General features: G+C 36.9%; 1 protein-coding gene and 8 non-coding genes across 13 annotated transcripts; 1 reads left to right on the top strand and 8 right to left on the bottom strand.

Moving 5' to 3' along the window:
* Positions 1-157: 157 nt before the first annotated feature.
* TRNAE-CUC lies at positions 158-234 on the bottom strand. Its single transcript has one exon. It is a non-coding gene; the product is annotated as a tRNA-Glu (tRNA).
* Positions 235-335: 101 nt separating this feature from the next.
* On the bottom strand, positions 336-408 carry TRNAE-CUC. The gene has a single exon. It is a non-coding gene; the product is annotated as a tRNA-Glu (tRNA).
* A 103-nt stretch (positions 409-511) lies between these two features.
* TRNAE-CUC lies at positions 512-584 on the bottom strand. Its single transcript has one exon. It is a non-coding gene; the product is annotated as a tRNA-Glu (tRNA).
* A 103-nt stretch (positions 585-687) lies between these two features.
* Positions 688-760, bottom strand: TRNAE-CUC. Its single transcript has one exon. It is a non-coding gene; the product is annotated as a tRNA-Glu (tRNA).
* Positions 761-863: 103 nt separating this feature from the next.
* On the bottom strand, positions 864-936 carry TRNAE-CUC. The gene has a single exon. It is a non-coding gene; the product is annotated as a tRNA-Glu (tRNA).
* Positions 937-1,064: 128 nt separating this feature from the next.
* On the bottom strand, positions 1,065-1,137 carry TRNAE-CUC. Its single transcript has one exon. It is a non-coding gene; the product is annotated as a tRNA-Glu (tRNA).
* A 151-nt stretch (positions 1,138-1,288) lies between these two features.
* On the bottom strand, positions 1,289-1,361 carry TRNAE-CUC. Its single transcript has one exon. It is a non-coding gene; the product is annotated as a tRNA-Glu (tRNA).
* Positions 1,362-1,469: 108 nt separating this feature from the next.
* TRNAE-CUC lies at positions 1,470-1,542 on the bottom strand. The gene has a single exon. It is a non-coding gene; the product is annotated as a tRNA-Glu (tRNA).
* Positions 1,543-3,234: 1,692 nt separating this feature from the next.
* On the top strand, positions 3,235-9,535 carry LOC111778565 (beta-amylase 7-like). 5 transcript variants are annotated; one of them, XM_023658468.1, is made up of 13 exons: positions 3,279-3,440; positions 3,546-3,668; positions 4,073-4,124; positions 4,243-4,652; positions 4,820-5,107; positions 5,443-5,520; positions 5,688-5,891; positions 7,201-7,395; positions 7,677-7,841; positions 8,226-8,490; positions 8,641-8,852; positions 9,012-9,231; positions 9,342-9,535. In XM_023658468.1, exons 2-13 carry the CDS (start codon positions 3,567-3,569, stop codon positions 9,368-9,370), a joined length of 2,220 nt encoding a protein of 739 aa, XP_023514236.1. In that variant the 5' UTR covers positions 3,279-3,440; positions 3,546-3,566; the 3' UTR covers positions 9,371-9,535. The 5 variants fall into 5 exon arrangements, with proteins under 5 accessions (XP_023514238.1, XP_023514236.1, XP_023514235.1 ...); XM_023658467.1 differs by having other exon boundaries at positions 3,281-3,440; positions 8,226-8,486; positions 8,634-8,852; XM_023658470.1 differs by lacking the exons at positions 9,012-9,231; positions 9,342-9,535 and having other exon boundaries at positions 3,235-3,440; positions 8,226-8,486; positions 8,641-8,813.
* The last annotated feature ends 34 nt before the right edge of the window (positions 9,536-9,569 follow it).

Genomic DNA, 9,569 nt, shown 5'->3' with positions numbered 1-9,569 from the left:
TAGTCTACCTTACAAATACAACATACATAGTCTACCTTACAAATACAACATACATAGTCTACCTTACAAATACAACATACATAGTCTACCTTACAAATACAACATACATAGTCTACCTTACAAATACAACATACATGGGATAAACGAAAAATTGAAATTCCGTTGCCGGGACTTGAACCCGGGTCGGTCTCTCGGATGAGAGCCGAGTATCCTAACCAACTAGACTACAACAGAATTGCCCATCGATCGGTCGTTATGATTTTATTTTTTTTATTTTTCCAAGGCAGCGGTTCCTTTTCAAAAGGAAAATAATAATGATAAACGAAAAATTGAAATTCCGTTGTCGAGACTTGAACCCGGGTCTCTCGGGTGAGAGCCGAGTATCCTAACCAACTAGACTACAACGGAATTGCCCATCGATCGGTCGTTATGATTTTATTTTTTTTATTTTTCCAACGTCGTGCGGTTCCTTTTCAAAAGGAAAATAATAATGATAAACGAAAAATTGAAATTCTGTTGCTGGGACTTGAACCCGGGTATCTCGGGTGAGAGCCGAGTATCCTAACCAACTAGACTACAACGGAATTGCCCATCGATCGGTCGTTATGATTTTATTTTTTTTATTTTTCCCACGTCGCGCGGTTCCTTTTCAAAAGGAAAATAATAATGATAAACGAAAAATTGAAATTCCGTTGTCGAGACTTGAACCCGGGTCTCTCGGGTGAGAGCCGAGTATCCTAACCAACTAGACTACAACGGAATTGCCCATCGATCGGTCGTTATGATTTTATTTTTTTTATTTTTCCAACGTCGTGCGGTTCCTTTTCAAAAGGAAAATAATAATGATAAACGAAAAATTGAAATTCTGTTGCTGGGACTTGAACCCGGGTATCTCGGGTGAGAGCCGAGTATCCTAACCAACTAGACTACAACGGAATTGCCCATCGATCGGTCGTTATGATTTTATTTTTTTTATTTTTCCAAGGCAGATTTACAAGGCACTGCCGAGACGTCGCGCGGTTCCTTTTCAAAAGGAAAATAATAATGATAAACGAAAATTGAAATTCCGTTGCCGGGACTTGAACCCGGGTCTCTCGGGTGAGAGCCGAGTATCCTAACCAACTAGACTACAACGGAATTGCCCATCGATCGGTCGTTATGATTTTATTTTTTTTATTTTTCTAAGGCAGATTTTTTATTTTTCCAAGGCAGATTTCCAAGGCACTGCCGAGACGTCGCGCGGTTCCTTTTCAAAAGGAAAATAATAATGATAAACGAAAAATTGAAATTCCGTTGCCGGGACTTGAACCCAGGTCTCTCAGGTGAGAGCCGAATATCCTAACCAACTAGACTACAACGGAATTGCCCATCGATCTGTCGTTATGATTTTACTTTTTTTATTTTTCCAAGGCAGATTTCCACGGTTCCTTTTCAAAAGGAAAATAATAATGATAAACGAAAAATTAAAATTCCGTTGCCGGGACTTGAACCCGGGTCTCTCGGGTGAGAGCCGAGTATCCTAACCAACTAGACTACAACGGAATTGCCCATCGATCAGTCGTTATGATTTTATTTTTTTTTATTTTTTCAAGGTAGATTTACAAGGCACTCCCGAGACCTCGCGCGGTTCCTTTTCAAAAGAAAAATAATTATAATATAAACGAAAATTCAAATTCCGTTGCCGGTACTTGAACTTGGGTCTCTCGGCTCAGCCGAGTATCCTAACCAACTAGACTATAACGAAATTGCCCATCGATCAGTTGCTATGATTTTATTTATTTATTTTTTCTAAGGTATATTTACAAAGGAGTGTCCAGATATCACGGTTCTTTTTCAAAATAAAAATAATAATAATAAACGAAAATTCAAATTCTTTTGTCGGGACCTGAACGAGTGTGAGAGCAAGTATCCTAACCGATTTTACTACAACAAAATTTCTTATTATATTATCTGTTTATTTTTGTAAAGTTTATTTATTTATTTACTTTATTAAAAATATAAGTAAAATTTAGTTTAATTATTTTATTTTATTGAAAAAAAAAACAAGGGAGAATCTACTTTATTTATTTATTTTCTTACGTTAGGAGAATCTTTTGTCTTTTTTTTTTTTTTTGTTTAATAATAAAAAAATAAAAAGTTTAATTTATTTAGTTGAATAAAAGAGATATATAAATAAAAAATTTAAGTGTGTGGTGCAAGTTAAATGCATTTCATTAAATTTATGAGGTGTGAAGTTTTATTTGGGATATAAAGTGGTTTTAACATTAAGTCGTGAAGTCGTGAAGTTTGAGTTTGTGATAGTAGTTTTTCTTTTTCTGTAGTTTAGTTCTATTGTACTATACAACTAGAGTCATGCTCTGATGATTTTAGTTAACATAGACGTAATGACTTGAGTTTCTAAAATTCTAGACTGATCCGAGTTTGTTTACATATGTATGTCGACGTTAGTTTCAAAGTGGAAGGATGAAGGCATACTGTTGCAAATTCATACGAATATTTAAGTTTTTAATGGGTACACTTTAAAATCAAATTAGGTATAATGCATTCAAATTTATTTAAAAGAAATATAAATCTCTATAACCAATGTGATAAAACAATTCTATTCGATCAAGAGATAAGACTAGAATTAGATTAGGCACTTCTTCTTGCCACAACTCCGAAATAATATAATCATGTTAGGGCTAGATGTATACATTCACAACTACTTAGAACATCGAGGAAGAGAAAAAAAAAATTCTAACTTAAAAAAATATTTATTTATTTCATGAAATAGAAGAAGGAGGAGCGAGTAAGTTATCTTAATTTATTTTTATAATTTTTTTTAGAAGAGTTATTATATAAAAAAGAATTATTTATATTTGAATGGTTGAGTAAACAATTTATAAGTAAATATTATTTTAAAATAATAAATAATTAAATCAAATTGAGGCGAAGTCACTTTCAAAGAGACATTCAATCAATAAACATAATTTTATTTTTAAAAGTGTAGAAATAAATATTAAAATAATAAAAAAAAAAAAAAATTTTAATAAATCCCTTGAAAAGAAATCCATGGTTCACACAATTTGTCCACGTCACACGATTTGTGCGTATTCGAAGGCAAGGAGAAACATGAAAATCCCATGTTGGAGATAGGAGTTTAGCCAACGCGCTTTAAAGCACGTGTGACCCACACGGGGCACACCCCATCCCCCTCTCACGCTTATACCCTTACACGCCTCATTCGTGCCACACCTCCACACGCGCGCGCGTGCGAAGATCCTCCTCCTCGCATGCTCGCACGCTTGAGAATCAATCTCTCTCTCCCTCTCGCTCTCTTTCTCGCCGGACCAGTGAATCGCCGTGGACTGTCGAACCCATGTTCCTTGACTCTTCTCCGGTCGGACCCTGCCTGATTGACGGCAAATCGATTCTGAAGTACCTTGCCTTTCGCTGGAAAGGTTTCGTCATTTCCGCCAGAAAATTTTTAGGTTTTATTGGAGATTTAGGTGTTCATACCGATTTTTTTTTTCTTTTTGGTTTTTACTATTTAATTGTTCTTCCAGAATTCGGAACTGAGATTTGAAATGTGTGAAGAAATCAGTTGGTTTCAGGCTTTGGAGACATGCGTGCCTTCTGCTGGTGCTGGTAGAGCTTGTGCGATGAAAATCAAACGTGACGTACTTAAGGTAAGTACTGCAGCTTTCATTCTCGAGAAGTTTAAGCTACTTATGCGCTCGAATCAGACTCCCTTGTATACAATCTGTGTTTTCAGAAGTTAACTTGTCATGGTGTTTATGGATGATAGAATAGATATCGAATTCTTTTCGGACTGTGTAGTCTTAAATCAAATGAATAGCAGAATATTTCTAGCCAACAAGGCATGATGTTTCAACGTTCCATGAAAATTGAACTAGTTTCTTGTTCTGTCTCGTTGATGCATTAAAGATGTAATATGTTGAATTTCAATGTTCTAACTTGACTGAAAGTTTGAAATCTTCAAACTCTAAAATTGTTTTGAATTTTTATTGGATGTTTATATGTTAGAAGTTCGACATGTAATAGTTAATTTCTTGTTTGATTTTGTTGGCAGTGTACTTTTTCCTGCCAGCTTTGTAGAGAAGTCCAAGCGCATAGTGGTAGTGGTACCATATCTAACACGTTATCTGGACAATAATTGTTGCTAGATTGAGAAATAGTGGAATTCCAGTATATTATTTTGAAACAACGTGATTATGGCAACAAATATGCAAAAAATGATAGGCACGAGTGAGGAAGATGATGATGAAGATGTGGAGATGGATGTAAAAGAGGAGGATGGTGAAGAAGACGATGGGGAGAGGCGGATTCGTACTTCGTTAATAGTTGGGGATGATGGAGGAATGGTGTCGAGTGGTAGCAACAACAACCAGTTTGAACAGCACCATGTGCAAGAACAATTGGGCACCCCTGGGGGTGGCCGTAGGTGTCGACCGCTGGAAGAGAAAGAGAGAACGAAACTGAGAGAGCGGCATCGAAGGGCAATCACTGCCAGGATCTTGGCAGGTCTTCGGCGGCATGGTAATTATAATCTTAGAGTTAGGGCAGATATCAATGATGTGATTGCAGCTCTGGCTACAGAAGCTGGTTGGGTAGTTCTTCCAGATGGAACCACGTTTCCTTCAAGATCTCAGGTAGTTGTTACTCGAGGTAGCCATTCCTCTATAAGTGAAAATTTCACTCATGAAATAAGCATCATCCAGCTTAATTGTGAAACTTGTGCATCAACATTCCTTGTATATTACCTCTAACAGATATCAGGAAATACCCAAATGGGAACATTTTTCTTCAACTTTTACAGGTCCCTAAACCTGCTAATGGAGGTTCTGCTGCAGTAGCTTCATCTTCTTCCCATATGGCCTCTCGACAAACTCCACCAAGCTCCACTAGGGGAGTCGGTTGTGGCTCTAAGAGCTTGCCGGAAAACAATGCATGTCGGATGAAAGGTGTTTTTATGCCTAATTCACCACCGTATGATGCTTCCCCAAATGCTAGATGTCAAAGTTCATCCCTGGTGGGAGATGCTGGAGAACAGTCAGCTAGTCATCCTCTCATCAGTAGTTCAGTTGATGTTGTAGATGGAATGCAGGTAGTCAAATTGGTTGTTTCTGTGTCCATATGCGGGTTTGTTCTTGTCGTTCTTGCTCGTGCTTTGACACTGATTAATCACATAGATATTTCTCATTCCTCACTATGAATGCACTGTGGTAGAGGCACGACGGTGGTGGATGATGCATAATAAACACCGGACTTATTCCACGCTTGATTTTAATCGCCTTATCTAAGGATTTCAAGTATAAAAAAACACGTAGCATATTATTCTACTTAAAGCATAGAAAGTGATAATTAGTACTTTGAACTCCTTATTTCAAGTGCTTTCTGTACCAATATATTGAAAATTAAATAATGTATTGTTCATTGTAGATTGTTGAAATGACACCAAAATTACCCGAACGTGACTTTGCTGGGAGTGCTTACATTCCAGTTTATGTGATGCTACCGGTAGGTGCCCTTCAAAGTTCTGTTCCCCATGAGTTACTCTACGATTCGGCCTTCTGTTGGAAAGCATCTTTTGGTGTTGACAAAAATGGGGTCGTTGTTGGAGATTGCTGCTGCTATGCATTATATTTTGGAGTTACTTATTTACATGTCCCTTTTTTTGGTGATAGTTGGGTGTCATTAATATGAAGTGTGAGCTAGTTGATCCAGATGGATTGCTAAAGCAGCTAAGGCTGCTGAAATCAGTAAATATCGATGGTGTCATGGTTGATTGTTGGTGGGGGATAGTTGAAGCTCATTCTCCACAGGAATATAATTGGAATGGCTACAGGAGACTTTTTCAGATGGTGCATGAATTGAAGCTCAAATTACAGGTGAAGATATTGTCTCATATCACCTTGACTCTCTTGCTTTCATTTTCATGATAGTTATGTTTGTCTCCTAATGTTAAGGTCAGGTCATAGTTCATGTGAGGAATCACGACTCCCCATAATGGTATGATATTGTCCACTTTAAGAATAAGCTCTCATGACTTTGCTTTGGGCTTCCCCTAAAGGCCTTATACCAATGGAGATGTATTCCTTACTTATAAATCCATGATTGTTCCCCAAATTAGTCAATGTGGGACTCCCTCTCAACAATGCTCAACCGTTCATTCTCATATCTTTCTTAATCTTCTCTTTATAATAATCTTTTAAGGGGAAAAAAGAAAGAAACTTTCAAATACTTGATTACGTTCTCTGTAGAGCAATTTAAAATTTTAATTTTTCAAGTCTATGATAAAATTTTATAATTCACAATACATTACAATACGCATTACATAACTTTTAAAAACTGATTTACAAACTTTTTTGGAGTCGTCTCTAGTTATGTAGCCTTAAACCAGAGAGTGTATCTTTTGCTCTTGCGTGATACTTAGCATGTAGGATGTAAGCTATTGGAGGGCGGGACATTATTTAAATAAAAACTTCCACCCACATTGAATCACCTCGGTGGACACCTGCAATTGGTAATAGTACTTGTCAGTTTCTTCTTTGGCATAGTTTGACGGCTTCATGATATTGAAAAATGTTGAAAATCTTTATGATAGCTATTCCCTCACAACAAATGAATTGGGTAAGCCATCATATCAGACTAATGAATTGGAAGGCAATTGGCAGTTGTAACTCATACTTAAATTGTTCTTGTGAAGTTGACTTCGTTTACAATAGAAGGTTGCTTTCTGGTATGGAATGTCTTCACTAGGAAAATTTATTGGCTGAATTTGTAAGTTATCTTCTCCACATAAACAGGCATTTTGCTACAAAGATGGGAAGTCTTACAAACTCTCATATTTATTTCCCCTTGTATAGATTGTTTGAATAATTTAGTTTCACTTCGACTAAGTAGATATCTTTGAACATAAAGAAATTATAAATTTCTTGGTCTTGCTTAACATCCAAGAGATGTATCGATATCTACTGACTTGGTGAACTTTTGTTTCAGCCAATTTTTAGGAGGTTGGTTAAAATTCCTACTGAACTTTTGTTAGAATTCCTGCTTGCTTTCATCTTAGACTTGAAATCTACCTGCATTATTAGACTCAACATCTTTTCAATCATCAGCATCTTATATGTAGTTTTTTGAATTATATTCTAAAAGTTTTTGTTAATTGAAAATTTTTATCTGGGTTATACAATTCAGGTTGTGCTATCATTTCATGAATGTGGAGGCAATGTTGGTGATGATGTTTGTATTCCGCTACCTCATTGGGTAGCTGAAATTGGTCGGAGTAATCCTGACATATTCTTTACTGATAGGGAGGGAAGACGCAATCCTGAATGTCTCTCATGGGGAGTCGATAAGGAGCGAGTGTTAAAAGGCCGTACAGGTCTTGAGGTAACTTTAATAAAAGATTATTATGAGGTCATGTTTTATTGTAAAGATATGAATTGAACATGAGGATACTTGAAACCAAACAACTAAGTCCGGCTTGATCCATTACCTCCCTAGCATGCTTATTTTATCATTGGTGTCTGTTGAACCAGTGCCATGTGTGTGTTCTTATTGAAACAAAAGCCTCTATTGCCAAACATCAAATCCGTTACGAATTTTCCTCGTTACATGGATCGGCGAATTTCATAATGTTAACTTTTTTTTTCATTGGTGAATACATATAGGTTTATTTTGACTACATGAGAAGCTTTCGTGTTGAATTTAATGATTTCTTCGAAGATGGTGTCATCACGACAATTGAAGTCGGTTTGGGACCATGTGGAGAGCTTAGATTTCCATCCTGTCCTGTTAAGCATGGCTGGAGATATCCCGGCATTGGTGAATTCCAGGTAATATGCTGCACTATGTAATGTTATAAGATTTTCTTGCAATCAGAACTTCAAATTTGCAATTTTGTGGATTCTTATTCTTTCTTAAATGTTAAATTTACTGTTTGGAACGATTTTTATTTTGAATTGGAAAGCTTTCTTGTAATCCACCTTCCATTATTACATTCATCAATGAAATTTGTTNAAAAAAAAAAAAAAAAAAAAAAAAAAAAAAAAAACAGAATGCTTTTTTACTCGGGGAATTGAGAATGATCCCCCTAATCTTTTTGATGTAACAAGTCGTGTCTTTCCCCTCGAACCTACTCTACGATTTGTTGCTACTAACATCTCTGCAGCCTAAACCTTTTGTTAACAAGTCTGATTTTAAAAGTTTCTTCATTTCAGTGTTATGATCAGTATTTGTTGAAATATTTGAGGAAAGCAGCAGAAGCGAGGGGACACTCCTTCTGGGCCAGAGGGCCAGATAATGCTGGTTCCTATAGCTCTCGGCCACATGAAACAGGTTTCTTTTGTGATGGTGGTGATTATGATGGCTACTACGGTCGATTCTTCCTTAATTGGTACTCCCAAGTTTTAGTAGATCACGGTGATCTAGTACTTTATCTGGCAAAGTTAGCCTTTGAAGGAACCCACATTGTTGCCAAGGTAGGTGAGCTTTGTAGGCAATAAGGTTTCTTTGAAGTATTTTTCTTACATTCTATTGTAGACTTCTGTTTAAAAGTTGAACCGGTCGAAATTTCGAGTTTTCTGTAGCTGGCTTAATACACCTACTGTATTTTAATTGCTGAGCAGCTTTCAGGTATTCACTGGTGGTACAAGACAGCAAGTCATGCGGCTGAATTGACTGCTGGGTTCTATAACCCTTGCAATCGTGATGGCTATGCTGCAATTATGGCAATGCTGAAGAAACATTCTGCTTCTTTGAACTTCACTTCTGCTGGATTTCACATGTTAGATCAGCAAGAAAACATCGCAAATACGTCGTCTGATCCCGAGGCAGTAGTCTGGCAAGTAAGAACATGATATTTGACTCAAATTTTCTAATACCGCTCGTATACCTTATTTTCTACCTATATATTACCAGGAGAAATCATACTTCAAATCTTGTTTGACACTTCCTCACTCCCTATGTTTTCTCTGCTTTCGCAAAATCGCTCTCCAACAATCCAGGTGACATATGCTGCACGGGACGTTGGTGTAGAAGTTGTAAGTGAGAACGCTCTTCCTTTCCTCGACAGGGTAGGTTATAACAAGATATTGGATAATGCCAAGCCCCTGGACGATCCAGATGGGAGATATTTGTCATCCTTTATCTATAACAAGCTCACTCCACTTCTCTTGGAAAGACATAACCTCGTGGAGTTTGAACGATTTGTCAAGAGAATGCACGGTAAAGCTCTCGTCCGCTTCTTCTCGTTGCGAAATCCTATTCTAACATGTTGATATAGACTTGATAAGAGAGAAAACATATAAATTGGAACTGTTGCTTTGCAAATGCAGGAGAATCTGTTCATGATCTCCAGGTATAGCCAGCAAGAAGATGTACAATTAATCTCTCCACAAACATTGGAAGTTGTCAACACATTGCAGATCAGGGTAATCGATGTTATTTGTTGCAATGATTTGATCGACAAAACAGCACTTGTAAATGGTGTTTTATGCATTACTAATGATAATCACCCTTTTACAATGGATGCAAGAGGCCATTTTCTTGGACATGTCAAGAAT

This window comes from Cucurbita pepo, chromosome LG17 (genome assembly GCF_002806865.2).
Source record: "Cucurbita pepo subsp. pepo cultivar mu-cu-16 chromosome LG17, ASM280686v2, whole genome shotgun sequence".
Classification (NCBI taxonomy): domain Eukaryota; kingdom Viridiplantae; phylum Streptophyta; class Magnoliopsida; order Cucurbitales; family Cucurbitaceae; genus Cucurbita; species Cucurbita pepo.
The sequence above is the reverse complement of the archived record's forward strand: the minus strand, read 5'-3'. Positions and strand labels throughout refer to the sequence as shown.

Coding starts and splice junctions, on each gene's coding strand:
- LOC111778565 (XM_023658467.1), top strand. CDS start 3,567: ATGTGTGAAGAAATCAGTTGGTTTCAGGCTTTGGAGACATGCGTGCCT. Junction 5,108..5,442: donor ATGTTGTAGATGGAATGCAG/GTAGTCAAATTG, acceptor TGTTCATTGTAG/ATTGTTGAAATGACACCAAA. Junction 8,853..9,011: donor CCGAGGCAGTAGTCTGGCAA/GTAAGAACATGA, acceptor CCAACAATCCAG/GTGACATATGCTGCACGGGA.